This window comes from Chiloscyllium punctatum, chromosome 4, assembly GCF_047496795.1.
Source record: "Chiloscyllium punctatum isolate Juve2018m chromosome 4, sChiPun1.3, whole genome shotgun sequence".
NCBI lineage: Eukaryota > Metazoa > Chordata > Chondrichthyes > Orectolobiformes > Hemiscylliidae > Chiloscyllium > Chiloscyllium punctatum.
In genome coordinates, this window is record NC_092742.1 from 18,157,483 (window position 1) to 18,177,556 (window position 20,074).

Sequence of the window (20,074 nt, forward strand, 5' to 3'; positions counted from 1 at the left end):
CCCCAACCCACCACCGTCTGCTTCTCTCTGACCTGAATATCTGCCGTTACTTCCAATTCAATCCTTCTCCACCTTGTTACCTCTGACCTTAAGCCTCTCCAGCCTCTCTCTAAACTCTCTCTCTCTAATTCCCCCATCTGTTCACCGCTTCCCACGCTCCTTGTGTGACTCCTACTCGTTGCTCCCAATTTGTCTAAAGTTTGCCAACACTTCCAGGCCGTCCCTAACTCGGGGATTATCACCTCTTGTCTCCCACCTCCCGCCTCTCTAACTCCTCTCCCTTCAATGTACTTTATTATTCTCTCCCACCTCCAAATCAACCCACACGTCACTGAAACTGTTGACGTCTTGGGTGTTTCGGGCTTTTATAGTCTCCAGAGTCGACTGAAGCTTCGGGGAACAGAGCAGGGAAAATATAAATGTACTGAGAGAGAGAGAGAGAGAGAGAGACACACACACACACACACACACAGACTGAGGAACAACACTGACATCAACGCTAGCACACAAGAGACTAAGCAGAAAGGACGCTTCAGACGAAAGAGAACGGGATTCGTTTGAAAAATTCAAACTTTTGTAAAAATATATACTTGTATCTTGGATATTCCCCCCGTCTCGATGCAGATAGGGTCAGTTTTAGATGGGAGCTAGACTAAAGGTTGGAAAAGGTATTTAGTGGAAGGACATTGGACTGCAGCTGAGGGAGGGTTTGAGGGAAGAGAGTTTGGAGGGGTGGGGGGGAGGCGAAGATCACATTTATCCTGAACACCGACTGTGTAGACTTGGAGTGACTCCAGCAGCGACTTGTAGAGAAACTGAAGCTTATCTGAGCGGGAGACGTGCACATTCCGGAAAAACAGAACAATTTCCAGATTCCCTCCCTCCCCCAGCTCCACTCTCCAAAGGTTATTTCACATAAACACGTTGAGACACACGGCGAGGTGATGCGGCTGATCAGAGAGACCTTTCAGTTCCTGGCCCTCATCTCTCTCACCACTTTCTTCGTCTTGCTCCAGGCACTGCCAACCGGCAAACTGCAGCCGAGCAGTCAGCAGGGAACGAGCAGTAGCAGCACGGGAGGCGAGGTGAGTCGGTGTCCTTGGATTGATTTTAAATCATATTAGCTTTTTTTAAAAAAAATAAAAACGTCCAGAGAGATGGAGCAAGGTAAATACTTGAAAGCTGAGCAGTTATATCAGTAGAAAGTGGGATCTGTATTATGAAGGTACATTATTTGTTTGCCTTTCTGCGCTGGGTTTGTGTGTTATATATTTCAAAGAATCCCTACAGTGTGGAAACAGGTCATTCGGCCCAACAAGTCCATGCCGATCCTCCGAAGAGCATCTCACTCAGACCCATCTCCCTACCCTGTCCCTGTAACCCTGCATTCCTATGCTAATACACTAACCTACTCATCCCTGAACATTATGGGTAGTTTAGCATAGCCACTCCACCTACTTGTGTGTGCCTGTCTATATGTGTGTCTGTTTATGTACATGTCTGTGTGCCTGTTTGCATTTGTCTCTGTGTGTATTTGTGCATGTCTATCTGTGTTTGTGTCTCGATGTGTGAATTTATACATGCTTATCTGTAATTTGCCTGTAATGATGTGTTGCACTGTATTTGTGTCTGTTTGTATGTGGCTGTCTGTATTTGTCTGTATGTATTTGTGTGTCCCTTGTATTTGTGTCTGTGTTTGTATGTGTGCTATCTGTATATGTATCTTGTTCGTGTGCCTGTGACTCTGTGCATGTTCTTGCCCAAGTTTGAATATTTACAGCTTCTTGCAGTTAAACAAGGAAACCTGCTCCCTGTTTCCTGTATTAAGTCTTAAGAGTTTTTTTAAATCAAAACTGTATGTAGTTCAGTCTGAAACCCTCTTCTCCGCTCCTCTCCCGGGATTAGGGCTGGGATACGAGCTGGTGCCTAAACTCAGGCTGGGCTGACAGGAGCCCAGAGTTGTATTGCCACTGGCTCACAGTTCAAACCTGCTGTGCTGTAGTTCTCTAACACTCTGAGTTACCGCTTGCTGCATACGCCCCTTTTAATAACTTTGAGCTACAGGAGAGTTTGACTTCATTGAGTTACAGTTCAGGTCACCCAGGGAGAGGGTTTTGGTTTGGTCATTGGGGAGAGTGGGGTTTATATGTTGGGGTCAATTTTGCTTCAGACTCATTTTAAAAAAATATATATAACTTTGCCCATGTGCTTTAAAAATGTAGTGAAACCTTCAATTTCTCTGAGGTATTGCACCTGTAAACATTTACAGTCCCTTCCCTTCATAACATTTCAAAGTCAGAGGCCCAGGAAGGTTTCATATACCCCAGAGGGACAGACTGTTTGTCCTGGGATGAGACACACATACGCACTCACACCCCCCCCCCCCCCCCCCAATAGTCAGCGGGCAGGGCTTTGTGCCAAGGACTCAAACTCCAAACTATTGCTGCAGCCAAAGCTCCCTCCACCCCTCCTAGACTATAGGCAGACTGTCATTCTGCATGAGCTAAGTAAGGGGCTTTGATCGTTTGTTTTTGTGTGTAGTGGGGAGGGGTTCCGGCTCCAAAATTCCCTCAAGAAATCCCAGGAACTGCTCCTCAAACACTTGCCTTTCAGTCAGAAGAGATTGTGTGACATTTCTCATGGTGAGGAGACTCTGGTTAGTAGGGGTCCCAATGGAGAGATTCTGGTTAATATGGACCCTTGTGGTCGTACTCATTCCTCTTCAAATTGTGTGTAATTCCAGTAAGGCCTAAGAAGTTCAAACTAAACGTGTTCACCAGATGGCCTGCTTTCAGAAGTATTTTTATGACCAAACCCTACCTCCCCCCACACTTTCACAGAATGATTGATGTCTTTCACAAGCTCTCATCATTGATTTTCAATGTATTGCAATGAGCACTGTTTCTGTTGTTCTGTGATGTGCTTTTGATTTGATCCAATGATGAGGATTTCTTCAGATCTCATCTGTTCCTGATTGTAGGTGAAACACTCAAACTCTGATGGGCATAGCTCTGGTTTGTCTCTGTTTTTGAAGTCTTATTCATGAGTAATGTCTCACTGCTGGTAGCTCTGATATTAAAACCCACACAAAATCAAAGTCAAGCTATTGGGCATTTTACTTATTTGTTTTATGAATAACTATCATAATTCCTTCTATTGAAAAGTGCAAGCCTGTCCTACTCGGAGGAAGTCAGAAGTCACATGACACCAGGTTATAGTCCAACAGATTTATTGAAATCACAAGCTTTTGTAGCATTGCCTCTTCGTCAGGTGAACGTCACTAACATTGACTTCTGACTTCGTCCACCCCAATCCAACATTAACATCTCAACATCATACTTGGAGGAATTCAGCCCTGTAACTTGACCTGTCGTTTATTCTGTTCTCAGCATAGTTTCAGTAATAGTGGATTTGGGAGGGGACGGTTGAGTTACACTTTCTGCTCCAGATCCCAGTGTGTGCATCTACTCTCTCCTTTCCCCTCTCCTCTTGTTTACTTTTTTTTCCTCTAACTCTATGCTCAACGCTATATTTGTTTTTTTCTCTCTATTTACTAGATACTTTCTCCTCTCCATTCCTTCCCCTTGCCCCTTTTCTCTCACCCTCTCTACTCTCTTTTTCTCTTCATTCGCTCTTCCTTTCCTACCACCCCCACTCTCCCTCTGTGTCTCCCCTTACAATTCCTTCCCCATCTTGCTTTCTCCCTCTCCCCACTCTCTTTTGACTCTCTCTTGACTCTCTTTCTCTCTTTCCCCCCTTACTCTATCCATCCGATTCTCTCTACTCCCTTTCTCTCCCCGCCCACTCCCTTTCCAAAAATCCCATTCTCTTCCCCATATACACACACACACTCTGACTCTCTCTCCCCCACTCTCTCACTCCTTCTAGCCAACCCCACTGCAGTCCACTCGTTGATTTTCTCTCTTTCTCTGTGACAGTGATGTGGACACACTGGGTGGAATGTTACTGTGAAAGATGCTGTAAGACTAGGACCATGCTGGTGGTCATGTGGGGGTCCTGAACTTCACTGCAGCAATTGTGAGATGGCAGAGATAACATACTGAGTCTCCAGAATCCAGCACCCACTGAACTCTCTCTTCTTAATGTTGATTTGTTTCTTTCTTTGTTGATATATTGATATCAAAACTTGATATCCTCTCTCTCTCTCCCACCTCTCTCTCCCTTCACTCCCCCCTCCTCCCTCCCCCAAGCCCCACAAAATCCTGATGACTTGGTCATCATCTCATTGCTGTTTATAAGGGACTGCAGGAGGCTGCATAGATTTGCTATCTCACTTCCTGCTTAACAGCAACAATTTATACACCACCTTTAATGTAGCAAAATGTCCAAAGGTTAGCAATCAAAACCTGACACCGTGCTACATGAGACCGGTGGGACGTAGGATTCAAGGGGTATCAATGTAGAAGAGAGAATTAAAACCGTAGATGCTGAGAAAAGAGCTGAGGCCTCATGAAAATTGGGGCTGCACAAGAGGCCAGAACTGGAGAAGGATAGAGATCATGAAGAGTTGCAGGGCTTCTGAAGTTACAAGCCTTCAACAGTAGCTTCTTAAGATTCTGAGAATGAGTAAGGTGCTGGAAGATGGTAAATTTATTCTTTCACCGCTTTCCTTCACCTGGAAGTGGGCAGACCAAGAGCATATTGTTGCTTGATGAACACATTACCGCTATAAGGGAGTACAATCATATCAGGGTATTGTCAGTGGTGACAGTATTTTGGATGTGGAATGAGTTTCAGGCAAAGAGCCCTTAAGACTGGGTCGCTTTGACAGCTGCTGCCCTGAAGATGGTGCCTTTTCCAGCAATGACTCGTACTTTATTTCGTCAACATGACCCTTCAACTTGGGCAGTTACAAACTGGGTCAGTGCTCTGACCTTATTTTTGCCAGGAAGTAAATCAGAAGATCAATTCGACTACATTCACTCATTAAGTTGTCAACTCTGGTTGATAGGTTTCATTGTGTGACTTGACCCACTCTCCTTAACTACCTCAGCTGGTTAAACAGTCTTCACCCACTGTGCCTTCCTGCTGCAGTTTGCCAATATTTTGTAACTTTTCTAACAAAACAAAATGTTCACAGCGCAACGAAAACTATTTGAATGAATCTTCAATCATTGCAAACTCCAGGGCAAAACTGGAGGGTTGGCAACCCCACCAGCTCATCTTCCTGGGAGTTACAGAATGCCTTTGTATTTTCAATTTTGTTCATGGATTGCAGGCATTTCTGACTGAGCCGGTATTTATTGCTCAGATGGTAGTTCAGAGTTATCCACATTGCTCCAGGTCTGGAGTCGTGTGTCGGCTAGACCAAGTGAAGATGGCACGTTCCTTTCCTAAAGAACATTAGTGGGTTTTAACCATCGACAAGAGGTCATTAGGCCAGCTTTCAATTTCAGACTTTTGTTGAATTCACATTATCACCACCTGCCTTGGTGAGATTCAAACCCATGTCCCTGAATTATTAGGCCAGTGATATTACCACAATATCACCCCCATCTCGACATTCCAGAAATTCATAGTAATCCACATAGGCTCTTTCACAAGGGGCAATGAACTCCTCTGATACAAGGCCGGCCTCATTGGATTATGCAGCACAGAATGAGGCCTATCAGCCCATTATGCCTCTGAAAGCACTTTCAAATCAGTCCACTTGCTCATAACCCTGTGAGCTATTCTATTTAGAACCACTTCTCCAATTCCTTTTGGAAAATTACTGTTGAAATTGCTATTTCAGGCAGCACACTCCACATCATAAGCTCTTGCTGGTTTAAAGAAACTTTTCTGCTCCCGGCTCTTTTGAATGAGCATTTATGAAGATAACCAATGGGCAGAACTGGTCTTAAACAGTCAACTTCACTGCACAGCCCAGTAACTAAACTTGCAAACTCCCCCGCACACGAAGGAAAATCCACCGATGAATTAAGTTGAAATCATGGCTTTATTTAATAGGCCCTTATTCTCTGAAGTTTTGAAGATTGAGGGGTAATCCCACTGAAAGATATTAAGTTTCTGAGAGGGTTTGATGATACGATAAATGTTAAGAGATTGTTTCCTCTGGCTGGACAATTTAGTCCTTAGGGATATACCTTGATCGTTTAGGACTGAAATGAGGCTGTGAATCTTTGGAATTCTCCACCCCAGTGAGACACGGATTCTCCGTCAAATGCAGAAGAAGCTAGAGAAGCTCAGCCAGTCTGGCAGCATTTGTGGAGGTAAAAACAATGACTGCAGACGCTGGAAATCAGATTCTGGATTAGTGGTGCTGGAAAAGCACAGCAGTTCAGGCAGCATCCAAGGAGCTTCGAAATCAATGTTTCGGGCAAAAGCTCTTCATCAGGAATAAAGGCAGTGAGCCTGAAGTGTGGAGGCATATACTAGAGGAGGGTGGGGGTGTGGAGAAAGTAGTGTAGAGTCCATGTGGGATAAGTTGGTTACGGAGGCAGGCACTGAGGAAGCAAATGTGGCTGTGGTAGCGAGTTTGTTTCACGACATAGTTGAAGAGCTTCAGGGCAGAGGAAATGACCTGGGAGTTGCAGTGGGAGAGGGACTCCCTGAGATTCTTGTGACGAGAGGGGAGGAAAACTTCTTCAAGGCAGGAATCCTTGCAAGAGGATTCGCAATAGGGTTAAAATCAACGAGGTAAAAACAATGACTGCAGACGCTGGAAACCAGATTCTGGATTAGTAGTGCCTTTATTCCTGATGAAGGGCTTTTGCCCGAAACGTCGATTTCGAAGTTCCTTGGATTCTGCCAGAACTGCTGTGCTCTTCCAGCACCACTAATCCAGCATCTGTGGAGAGATATGATATGACTTACCTTCAGGAATATTATTCATGGATTGCCATCTTTTGAATTTCTGCAAGTCAGGAGATTGACAGTTTTGTGCTGTTAAAGGGAGTCATGAAGTGTGGAGTTAGGACATGAAAATAACATTGAGGCAGAAGGTAGCCTTACTGAATATGGATCATGGACTGGATGACCTGATGCGGTTCCTATTTTATTCTCATGGCTAAGGCCTAGTCTCAAGAGGCACACTCATGGGAGATCAAGCCACTCCCTGGAAAATTCCCATGAATTGATGTCAGTGCCCTGTATTTGGTCCATTCTTCAGGATTTGTCTCTGTAGTTGGTCACTGTGAAGGAATGTTAATGCTATACTCGTCTGCTGAGAATCGTACCACAGGAAACCGCAAAAAATATAAAAAGCAAGGAAAAGAAGACATACATTAGACTGAAACAGAGAGAGAACAAAAACATTTATTCTGTGGGTTGGGAAGTTGCCCTTCACTGAATTTATCTTGGCAATGCTGTCATTCTGACAGTTTACAAAGTCTGTGCCTTCTCTTTTGTCTCCAAAGATAGTCCTCAGTTTTCTGAAGAAGGATCACTGGACCTAAAATATTAACTCTGATTTCTCTCCACAGATGCTGCCAGACTTGAGTTTTTCCAGCAATTTCTGCTTTTGTTTCTGATTATATCTTTGCTGCTTTGGTTCCATTTCCCTTAATATCCTCGTTCAACAAGAATCAACCAATATTAGTTATTCAATTAATCCATACTTCCTTGAGTTCTAAATTTACATTGTCCTTTGTGTTGAATGCATTCTGACATCACCCCCCCCCCCCCCCCCCACCTCAAACAGCCTTGCTGGAATTCTAAAATTATGCAATTTCATATTCTCATCTGCCCACCAGAACCAATCACTTACTTCTTCCTATCTATCCTATCAGATTATTTAAATCTCAAGCACTTTGTGATGGAGGATCACAACATGTTGTCGTTTGGAAACCTGGGCTGTAATGTGGACAGAACATATAGGTTCTTAAAGTTTTATTTATATTTCTATGTTGGGTGTCAAAAGTGGGAGACATTGTTTCAGTACGATTTTTTTGAGTCTTTCGAGAGTGTTGAGAGTTGTCTGACATGTTGTTTGCGTATATTTAAATGAGGTTTTTAAAATAAAAACTCCTGAGATGAATAGTTCAGTGTTTCAGAAAAGTAGAGTAAATGTAAGTAAAAGAAAAGGCAGTTTCTTAAATACTAGCCAGATGTATGCAATCTTTCACCATATTTGAACCCTTTCATCTTCTGTTTGATGTCTATTTCCATGCTTTACAAGGCAATTTGAGGTATTTCTGCATTCAAAAACCTCTAAGTTCAGTGGTAGTACAGAATTTAAGTAGTTCTGAAAAGAGAGACATGTTGCTGAAGCTTTTCATCTTGCACCCATCATAACAAAAACAAGAATGCCAAATTCCAACTAAACACAACAGCTTGTTTGAAATTTGGCATTCCTGCATTTGTCCTCGTGAGTACATGACAAAAAGCTTTGACAAAATTTCTCTTTTCAGCAATTGTCTGTAAATTGTTTTTAAAGAAAATAGATACTTTTTTGTATTAAGGATCTACCTTTCTATTTTAAAGGCTGATAGATTTCAACTTAAATTGAACAATGTTTAGTTCAGGCTTTAAGACCATAAGACATAAGAGACATAAGCCAATCAGCTCATCGAGAATACTCTACCATTCAATGAGATACTGACTGATCAGATAATCTTTCACTTTCTTGCATTTTCCCCACAACTTTTGATTCCTTTACTGAATAAAAATGTCTATCTCAGCCTTGAATATATTGGCCCAGCCTCAACATCCCTTAATGGTAAAGAATTCTTTAAATTCACAACCCTGAGAGAAGAAATGCCTCCTCATCGCTGACCTAAATATATAGTTCCTTACGCTGAGATGATGCTCTCTGGTCCTAGACTGTCCCACAAGGGGAAACAACCTTTCTGTATCTATCCTTTCAAGTCCTCTTAGAATTCTGTATGTTTCAAAAAGGTCGCCTCTCATTCTTATACATTTCTAAAAGTACAGCTGTGAACTCCTCAACCTCTCCTCATCAGACAGCCTCTCCATAGCTGGTATCAGTCGATTGAACCTTCTGTGGGCTGTTTCCAATGCCAGTACATCTTTCATTAGTTAAAGAGCCCAAAACTGTTCACAGTATTCCAGTTGTGGTCTGACTTGTATAGTGCCTTGTGTAGTTTTTGCTAGGCTTCCTTATTTTTAACTTCCATTCCCTTTGAAATAAAGGCCAATATTCCATTTGCCTTCTTTATTACCTACTGAACTTGAATACTAGCTTTTTGTGATTTACGTACGAGGACTCCCACAGCCCTCTATTCAGTAGCTTTCTCCATTTAAATAAAATTCAGCTCCCCTGTTCTTATTGCCAAAGTGCATAAATTCACATTCGCCCAAATTATATTCCATCTGCCAAGTTTTCCACCAGTGGCTGAATCTGTCTGTATTTCTCTTTGGACTCTTTGTGTCATCTTCACCACTTGCTTCCCCACCTATTTTTGTGTGTCATCCACAAACTTGGCTATAATATATTCACATTCCTCATCCAAGTCATTAATACACATTGTAAATAATTATAGCCCCAGTACTGTTCCCTGTAGCACTCTGTTAGTTACAGATTACAATCCATAAAAAAAACCTCTTATCCCAACTTTTGTTTTTTAATACCCTAAAACCCAACATATGGAGATACATTCCAAATAGCACAAATAGCGCTCAAACTCCCAGTAACCTTGCATTTGTTTGAATCCACAAAATAACAAAGTTTAACAGCAGAATTGCGCAGAAGGCATTGTTGTCATTATAAAATGGTTTCTAACTGGGGGCAATACCTCAGCCCTTTAGCATTTAATAAATACAATCCTTCCATTCATTGGATACTAACATATCTTGTGAGGTCCATGAGTTCATTATTTCATAGTGGGTCCCACAAATTGAAATTTGTTTGGCAGATTTAAAAGCCTTCATTGAGAAAGCAGATAGCATGCCTCTGTCATTCCAGATTAAAGTGATTTTTCTGGGATATCAGGTTGAAATGTGGAAAGATATAAAGCACATAACATTACCGCAACATTATATGTCTGTTCATAGAGTCATAGAGATGTACAGCATGGAAACAGACCCTTCGGTCCAACCCATCCACGCCAACCAGTTATCCCAACCCAATCTAGTCCCACCTGCCAGCACTTGGCCCATATCCCTCCAAAACCTTCCTATTCAACTACCCATCCAAATGCCTCTTAAATGTTGCAATTGTACCAGCCTCCACCACTTTCTCTGGCAGCTCATTCCATACACGTACCACCCTCTGCATGAAAAGTTGCTCCTTAGGTCTCTTTTATATCTTCCCCCTCTCACCCAAAATCTATGACTTCTAGTTCTGGACTCCCTGACCCCAGGGAAAAGAGTTTGCCTACTTACTCTATCCATGCCCCTCATGATTTTGTAAACCTCTATACGTTCACCCCTCAGCCTCCAATGCTTCAGGGAAAACAGGCCCAGCCTGTTCAGCCTCTCCTTATAGCTCAAATCCTCCAACCCTGGCAGCATCCTTGGCAACCCTGGCAAAATCTTTTCTGAACCCTTTCAAATTTCACAACATCTTTCCGGTAGGAAGGAGACCAGAAATGCACACAATATTCCAATAGTGGCCTAACCAATGACCTGTACAGCCGCAACATGACCTCCCAACTCCTGTACTCAATACTCTGACCAATAAAAGAAAGCATACCAAACTCCTCCTTCACTATCCTATCTACCTGCGACTCCACTTTCAAGGAGCTATGAACTGCACTCCAAGGATTCTTTGTTCAGCAACACTCTCTAGGACCTTACCATTAAGTGTATAAACCCTGCTAAGATTTGCTTTCCCAAAATGCAGCACCTCGCATTTATCTGAATTAAACTTCATCTGCCACTTCTCAGCCCATTGGCCCATCTGATCAAGATCCCATTGTAATCTGAGGTAACCTTCTTCGCTGTCCATCACACCTTTATCTGCAAATTTTCTAACCATACCTCTTATGCTCACATTCAAATTATTTACATAAATGACAACAAGTAGAGGACCCAGCACCAATCCTTGTGGCACTCCACTGGTCACAGGCCTCCAGTCTGAAAAACAACTGTCCACCACCACCCTCTGTCTTCTACCTTTGAGCCAGTTCTGTATCCAAATGGCTAGTTCTCCCTGTATTCCGTGAGATCTAACCTTGCTAACCAGTCTCCCATGGGGAACCCTGTTGAACACCTTACTGAAGTCCATTTGGATTACATCTACTGCTCTGCCCTCATCAATCCTCTTTGTTACTTCTTCAAAAAACTCAATCAAGTTTGTGAGACATGATTTCCCACGCACAAAGCCATGTTGACTATCCATAATCAGTCCTTGCCTTTCCAAATACATGTACATCCTGTCCCTCAGGATTCCCTCCAACAACTTGCCTACCACCGACGTTGGCTCACTGGTCCATTAAGGCTTGTCCTTACTACCCTTAAAGAGTGGCACCACGTTACCCAACCTCCAGACTTCCGGCACCTCACCTGTGACTATTGATGATAAAAATATCTCAGCAAGAGGCCAGCAATCACTTCTCTAGCTTCCCACAGAGTTCTAGGCTACATCTGATCAGGTCCTGGGGAGTTATCCACCTTTATGCATTTCAAGACATCAGCACTTCCTCCTCTGTAAATGGACATTTTTCAAGGTGTCACTATCTTCCTCCGTACATTCTATATCTTCCATATCCTTTTCCACAGTAAATACTGATGCCAAATACTCATTTAGTATCTTCTCCATTTTCTGCAGCTCCACACAAAGGCCGCCTTGCTTATCTTTGAGGGGCTCTATTCTCTCCCTATTACCCTTTTGTCCTTAATGTATTTGTAAAACCCTTTGGATTCTCCTTAATTCTATTTGCCAAAGCTATCTCATGTCCCTTTTTTTGCCCTCCTGATTTCCCTCTTAAGTATACTCCTATTGCCTTTATACTCTTCTAAGGATTCACTCGATCTATCCTGTCTATACCTGACATTTGCTTCTTTCTTTTTCTTAACCAAACCCTCAATTTCTTTAGCCATCCAGCATTCCCTATACCTACCAGCCTTTCCTTTCACCCTGACAGGAATACACTTTCTCTGGATTCTCGTTATCTAATTTCTGAAGGCTTCCAATTTTCCAGCTGTCCCTTTACCTGCGAACATCTGCCCCTAAGCAGCTTTTGAAAGTTCTTTCCTAAACCCATCAAAATTGGCCTTTCTCCAATTTAGAACTTCAAATGTTATATTTGGTCTATCCTTTCCATCACTATTTTAAATCTAATAGAATTATGGCAGCTGGCCCTAAAGTGCTCCCCGACTTGCCTCAGTCACCTGCCCTGTTCAATCCAACAGAATTAATTAATAGAACAGACACATAATAAATTGTACACTATTTCAAAGGAAGAGTGTAATTTAGTTCAGGATAAGCACGGTCTACCACTGCTAGGTGAGTAAAGTCAGCTTTGCAAGGCCAGGCCCTGAACAGGCTCTTGGCTCTGGACAGAGATTGTTTCAAATAATATCACAGCAACAGTTAACACCTTCTACAGATTGAGGGAGTCGAACATAAACCAACAAAGCATTTCTTTCACTCTACAAACATGCCTGAGGCAACTATTACTGTTACATCCTGTGACTGAATCTTGCTGCTTTGTTCCAAAGGTCAAAAGCCAACCAATGCTGAGGTCGACTCAGAGGCCCGAGGAAAACAACAAGCTGGAGAGTTGGAAGCAGAACAGCCAGCAACACCACAAGCAGCGGTGGTCACCTCAACAGACGCAGGGCACTCAGGCACAGCCAAACTTTGGGTCCAACTTGGAGGAAGTGGATCCTTTCGTCCTGGACCTGAAGAATTTCCCTGACCTGACAAATGCAGATCTTAATGCTCAGAACCCAAATATTCAGGTGAGAGAAACAATTAATGACTTGTAAATAATAGCAGAGCTTGGGGAAAAGAGAAGTCCCCTTCCTTTTACAATTTTGAGCAACCTGCTCTAACATGCACCCTTCTTCATCCATTCAAATCTCTTGAGGGAATGATCTACACCATCTCTGATTCCCACACATTATTGAATACATTTCTGGAAATTCAGCCAACCCAACCACATATTCATCCAACTACTTGAATCGGTACACTGTCACCTGTTTTTGTTGGGCATCATCTTGTTCCATGTTTGTTCTACTTGTGATTAAAATGATTTCAAGACTCCCAAACCCATTGTTCAATGAAGATCAAATGATGTGATGTAATTCATTGCTGCAGCATTAATCTGCAGATGATTGAATACTGGAGTCAGCCTGATTCAATCTCTTTTGCATTGGACTAATACCAAATAATTTGATCAAAGGAGAATCTGTCCTACTTCTTTGCATGATCAATACTTCTATGATTTTGTCATCTTCTTCACCTTTCTTTTTTTTCCATCCTCTTCTCCAGCCTTGAAGACTTAATCACTAGTCCAACTGGATTGTGCCAAGCACCACATGGCCACATTGTCCTTTTCTGAAAACATCTACATTTTGAGTTCTTTCTCAGGAACAATGTCCAGCTTCTTTCCTCTATCATTGTTTCATTAACACTCTTTCCTCTCACTTTCATCATCGAATGAAAAGAGTCTACAAATGCCAAGCTAGAGAGACCATGTGTTCAATTGACTCTATTTCTCCCACTTTCACCAGATTCTTGGGAAGGGTGCCGGTGAAGTAATAATATCACTACAATAGTTAAATATCACACAACACCAGGTTATAGTCCAACAGGTTTAATTGGAAGCACTAGCTTTCGGACTGCTGTTTCTTCATCAGGTGGTCATCACTACAATAGTAATCCAAAGCCAATGATCTTGGGACATGGGTTTGAAATCCACCGTGGCAGATGGTGAAATTTGAATTCAATGACACAAGATCCAGAATTTTCAAAAGACCTGTAAGCTCTATAAAAACCCTCTGGTTCACTAATGTTCATTAAAAGTCAGGAATCTGCCATCCTAACCTGGTCTGGCCTACAGCAAGTCCAGACCCTAAAACTATAAGACTAAAGGAACATGGGACTGGGATATCATAGCAATTACAGAAATGTGGCTCAGGGATGGGCAGGACTGGCAGCTTAATGTTCCAGGATACAAATGCTACAGGAAGGATAGAAAGGGAGGCAAGAGAGGAGGGGGAGTGGCACTTTTGATAAGGGATAGCATTACAGCTGTGCTGAGATAGGATATGGAAATAAATCCAGGGAAGTTATTTGGGTGGAACTGAGAAATTGGAAAGGGATGATCACCTGATTGGGATTGTATTATAGACTTCCTATTGGTCAGAGGGAAATTGAGAAACAAACTTGTAAGGATATCTCAGTTATCTGTAAGAATAATAGGGTGGTTATTGTCGGGGATTTTAACTTTCCAAACATAGACTGGGACTGCCACAGCGTTAAGGGTTTAGATGGAAAGGAATTTGTTAAATGTGTACAAGAAAATTTTCTGTTTCAGTATGTGGATGGACCCACTACAGAAGGTGCAAAACCTGACCTACTCTTGGGAAATAATGACCTACTCCTGGGCAAGTGACTGATGTGTCAGCGGGGGAGCACTTTGGGGCCAGCGACCATATTTCTATTAGATTTAAAATAGTGATGGAAAAGGATAGACCAGATCTAAAAGTTGAAGTTCTAAATTGGAGAAAGGCCAATTTTGACAGTTTTAGACAAGAACTTTCAAAAACTGATTGGAGGCAGATGTTCGCAGGTAAAGGGACGGCAGGAAAATGGGAAGCCTTCAGAAATGAGATAATGAGAATCCAAAGAAAGTATATTCCTGTCAGGGTGAAAGGAAAGGCTGGATTCTGGATTAGTGGTACTGTAAAAGCACAGTAGGTCAGACAGCACCCGAGGAGCAGTAAAATCGACATTTCGGGCAAAAGCCCTTCATCAGGATGGCTTTTGCCTGAAACGTCGATTTTACTGCTCCTCAGATGCTGTCTGAACTGCTGTGATTTTCCAGCACCACTAATCCAGAATCTGGTTTCCAGCATCTGCAGTCATTGTTTTTATCTGAAAGGAAAGGCTGGTAGGTATAGGGATTGCTGGATGACTAAAGAAATTGAGGATTTGGTTAAGAAAAAGAGAGAAGCATATGTAAGGTATAGACAGGATCGATCGAGTGAATCCTTAGAAGAGTATAAAGAAAGTAGGAGTATACTTAAGAGGGAAATCAGGAGGGCAAAAAGGGGACATGAGATAGTTTTGGCAAATAGAATTAAGGAGAATCTAAAGAGTTTTTACAAATACATTCAGGACAAAAGGGTAACTAGGGAGAGAATAGGGGCCTTCCAAGATCAACAAGGCAGCCTTTGTGTGGAGTCACAGAAAATGAGGGAGATACTAATCGAGTATTTGGCATCAGTATTTACTATGGAAAAGGATATGGATAGACTGTAGGAAAATAGATGGTGACATCTTGCAAAATGTCCATATTGCAGAGGAGGAAGTGCTGGATGTCTTGAAAAGCAGAAAGGTAGATAAATCCCCATGACCTGATCAGGTTACCCTAGAACTCTGTGGGAAGCTAGAGAAGTGATTGCTGGGCCTCTTGTTGAGATATTTGTATCATTGATAGTCACAGGTGAAGTGCCGGAAGACTGGAGGTTGGCAAACGTGGTGCCACTCTTTAAGAAAAGTGGTAAGGTCAAGCCTGACCAGTGAGCCTGACGTCAATGGTGGGCAAGTTGTTGGAGGGAATCCTGAGGGACAGGATGTACATGTATTTGGAAAGGGAAGGACTGATTAGGGATAGTCAACATGGCTTTGTGCATGGGAAATCATGTCTCACAAACTTGATTGAGTTTTTTGCAGAAGTAACAAAGAGGATTGATGAGGGCAGAGCGGTACATGTGATCTATATGGACTTCAGTAAGACATTCGACAAGGTTCCCCATGGGACACTGATTAGCAAGGTTAGATCTCACAGAATACAGGGACAACTAGCCATTTGGATACAGAACTGGCTCAAAGGTAAAAGACAGGGTGGTGGTGGAGGGTTGTTTTTCAGACTATGACTTTATGACTGTAAGACCATAAGATACTGGAACAGAAATTATGTCATTCAGCCCATCAAGTCTCTATCGATCTCTGTCTTAAATATACTCAAAGATCTGGCCTCCACAGCCTTCAGTGGTAGTGAATTCCACAGATTCGCCAATCTCTGGCTGAAGAACTTTCTTCTTATCTCCGTTCTAAAAGATCTTCCCTTCACTCTAAGGCTGTGCCCTCGGGTCCCAGTCTCTCCTACCAATGGAAACGTCTTTCCAGCATCCACTCTGTCCAGGCCATTCAGTATTCTGTAAGATTCAGTTTGGAAACAGATCCATTGGCCCAACTCATCCATGCTGACCAGATATCCCAACCCAATCTTGTCCCACTTGCCACTTCCCTCCAAATCCTTCCTAATCATATATCCATCCAGATGCCATTTAAATGTTGCAATTGTGCCAGCCTCCACCACTTCCTCTGGCAACCCATTCCACACATGCACCACGCTCTGTGTGAAAATGTTGCCCCGTAGGTCTCTTTTATATCTTTCCCATCTCATCCTAAACCTAGCCCCTCTAGTTCTATATTCCCCCAACCCAGGAAAAGACCTTGTCTATTTACCCTATCAATGCCCCTCATGATTTTATAAATCTCTATAAAGTCACCCCTCAGCTCCAGGGAAAACAGCATCAGCCTATTCAATCTCTCCCTAGAGCTCAAATTCTCCAACACTGGCAACATCCTTGTAAATCTTTTCTGAACCCTTTCGAGCTTCACATCATCTTTCCGATAGGAAGGAAACCAGAATTGCACGCAATATTCCAAAGTTGGCCTAACCGATGTTCTGTACAGCCGCAACATGACCTCCCAACTCCTGTAATAAATACTCTGATCAATAAAGGAAAGCATACCAAATGTCTTCTTCATTATTCTATCTACCTGCGACTCCACTTTAATGGAGCTATCAACCTGCATTCCAAGGTTTCTTTGTTCAGCAGCACTCTCCAGGACCTTACCATTAAGTGTATACGTCCTGCTAAAATTTGCTTTTCCAAAATGCAGCACCTCACATTTACCTAAATTAAATTACAGTTGCCACTTCTCAGCACAATGGCTCATTTGACTAAGAGACTGTTTTAATCCAAGGTAATCTTCTTCGCTGTCCACTACACCTCCAATTGTAGTGTCATCTGCAAACTTACGAACTATACCTCTTAAGCTCACATCCAAATCATTTTTAAAAATGACGAAAAGTAGTGGACCCAGCACTGATCCTTGTGGCAGTCCACTGGTCACAGGCCTCCAATCTGAAAGACAACCGTCCAGCACCACCTTCTGTCTTCTACCTTTGAGCCAGTTCTGTATCCAAGTGGCTAGTTCTCCCTGTATTCCATGAGATCTAACCTTGTTAATCAGTCTCCCATGAGGAACCTTGTCGAATGCCTTACTGAAGTCCATATAGATCACATCTACCACTCTGCCCTCATCAATCCTCTTTGTTACTTCTTCAAAAAACTCAATCAAGTTTGTGAGACATGGTTTCCTATGCGCAAAGCCATGTTGACTATCCCTAATCAGTCCTTCCTTTTCCAAATACATGTCCATTTTGTCCCTCAGGATTCTATTTCACAACTTGCCCACCACTGACGTCAGGCTCACTAGTCTATAGTTCCCTGGCTTGTCCTTGCCACCTTTCTTAAACAGTGGCACTATGTTAGCCAACCTCTATTCTTCCGGCACCTCACCTGTGACTATCAATGATACAAGTATCTCAGCAATCACTTCACTAGCTTCCCACAGGGTACACCTGATCAGGTCCTGGGGATTTATCCACTTTTATGCATTTCAAGATATCCAGAACTTCCTCTTCTGTAATATGGACATTTTTCAAGATGTCACCATCTATTTCGCGACAATTTATATCTTCCATGTCCTCCTTCACAGTAAATACTGATGCAAAATACTCGTTTAGTATCTCCCCATCTCCTGCAGCTTCACATAAAGGGTGCCTTGCTGATCTTTGAGGGGCTCTCTCTAGTTACCCTTTTATCCTTAATGTATTTGTAAAAACCCTTTGGATTCTCCTTAACTATATTTGTCAAAGTTATCTCATGTCCCCTTTTTGCCCTCCTGATTTCCCTCTTAATGATTCTGGATCTCCCTCCCATACTTCTAAACTCCCAAGTATAGACCCAGAGTCCTCAAATGTTCCTCATATGCTAAGCTTTTCATTCTGGGGCCATTCTTGTGAACCTCCTCTGAACATGCTCCAGGGCCAGCACATCCTTCCTGCGATATGGAGCCCAAAACTGTATACAATATTTCAAATGTGGTCTGACCAGAGCTTTATGGAGCCTTAGAAGTATATCCCTGCTTTTATATTCAAGTCTTCTCAAAATAAATGCCAACATTGCATTTGCCTTCTGAACTACTGACTCAACCTGTAAGTTTACCTTGAGAGAATCCTGGACTAGAACTCCCAAGTCTCTTGCTATTTCAGACTCCTGAATTTTCTCCCCATTTAGAAAATAGCCCATGTCTCTATTCTTCTTACCAAAGTGCATGACCTCACATTTTCCCATGTTGTACTCCATCTGCCACTTCTTTGCCCACTCTCCTAACCAGTCCAAATCCTTCTGCAGCCTCCCCATCTCCTCAATGCTACCTGTCCCTTTACATATCTTTGTATCATCTGCAAATTTAGCCAGAATGCCCTCGGTTCGTTCATCTAGATCATTAATGTAAAAGTGGTTCTAACACTGGTCCTTGCAGAAACTACTTGTCACCAGCTTCCCTCCTGAGAAAGACCCTTTTATCCCCACTCTCTGGTTTCTGCCAGACAGTCCAGCTTCTATCCTTGCTACCACCTTGTCTCTGACACTATTGGCACTTTTCTTACTCAGCAGCCTCCTGTGCGGCACCTTGTCGAAGGTTTTCTTGAAGTCCAGGTAGGTAACATCCATTGACTCTCCTTTGTCTAACCGGCTCATTAATTCCTCAAAGAAAGTCTAGCAGATTTGTCAGGCATGTCCATCCCTTGATGAAACCACAATGCTGACTTTGCCCTAGTTTACCATGCACTTCCAAGTATTCAGAAATCTCATCCTACAGAATGGTCTACAAAATTGTAGCCATGATAGAGGATAGGCTAATCGGCCTGTAATTTTCCATCTTTTGCCTTATTCCCTTTTTAAACTGGAGTATCCATGTTTGCCATTTTCCAGTCCTCTGGGACCCTCCCTGACTCTAGCTATTCCTGAGACCCATTGCAAAGTGGTTGACTCTTACCCCCACCTCGCTCCAGGTAAATAAATGTTGGGCCAGCTAACAAAGTGCACATCTCATGAATGAATAAATAAAAAGTCACCTCTCTAATCCCAGCTGTTTTCTCTCTTTCCAGTTTCATCTCCCATCTCTTTCCCAAACATTTCTTTGAGTTCATCTTGTTCATCAGTCCCACTGCCTATGATTGCTCCTGGGATGCTGCCTGACCTGTTGTGCTTTTCCAGCACCACACTTTCAACTCTGATCTCCAGCATCTGCAGTCTTCACTTTCTCTCCCACTGCCTATGACCTCAATCCCATTAAACTGCTCTGACCCAACCTCTGCCCTGCTTGTAAATCAGGGAGCCCTGGCTGACAGATATAAGCAGGAGTGTCAGAGGTTCTGTTCACTCTGAGAGCTGGCTCTGAGGAAACTAGACCAGTGTCAAGTACTACGAGTGTCTAAATCAAGGGTGATTTGGTGACGGGATATAAGCTTCTGTGGTGTTTTTTTTCACTCTGTTTGTTCTCTCTTCTAAAATGAACATCATTTGATGGTAGTTGCTCCATTTCATAGGGGATGCCAGCCCCTTGCAAGCAGTGGTTACCTGTGTACCTACTCTCAGTGTGACCCAGACCTCATATAGAGGCTTCCGTGGGGTCCGGTTCAGCACAGTCCAACTCAATCTCTTCTAAAATCTCAGCCTGGGTGGGTGATGGGGGAATCATCTTAAACCAATCCTTTGGATTGGATTTCCTGCAGGATTGAGTGGAATTTTGTTTTGTCACTTCTGTCTAATGTTACCCATAGCCCACTTTCCAGGGGAGGGGGAGTGGGTCTGCGCCTTCTGGGTGCAGGCGACT

The 20,074-nt window shown here is 42.8% G+C and overlaps 1 protein-coding gene across 1 annotated transcript in view; it reads left to right on the top strand.

The window, feature by feature from the left end:
• Positions 1-214: 214 nt before the first annotated feature.
• Positions 215-20,074, top strand: part of LOC140476096 (isthmin-2-like) — a 79,082-nt gene continuing 59,222 nt past the window's right edge. The window contains exons 1-2 of the mRNA XM_072568161.1: positions 215-1,085; positions 12,586-12,828. Of these exons, the coding sequence (XP_072424262.1) occupies positions 945-1,085; positions 12,586-12,828 (384 nt within the window). The 5' untranslated portion in view covers positions 215-944. The remainder of the gene's footprint in view (positions 1,086-12,585; positions 12,829-20,074) is intronic.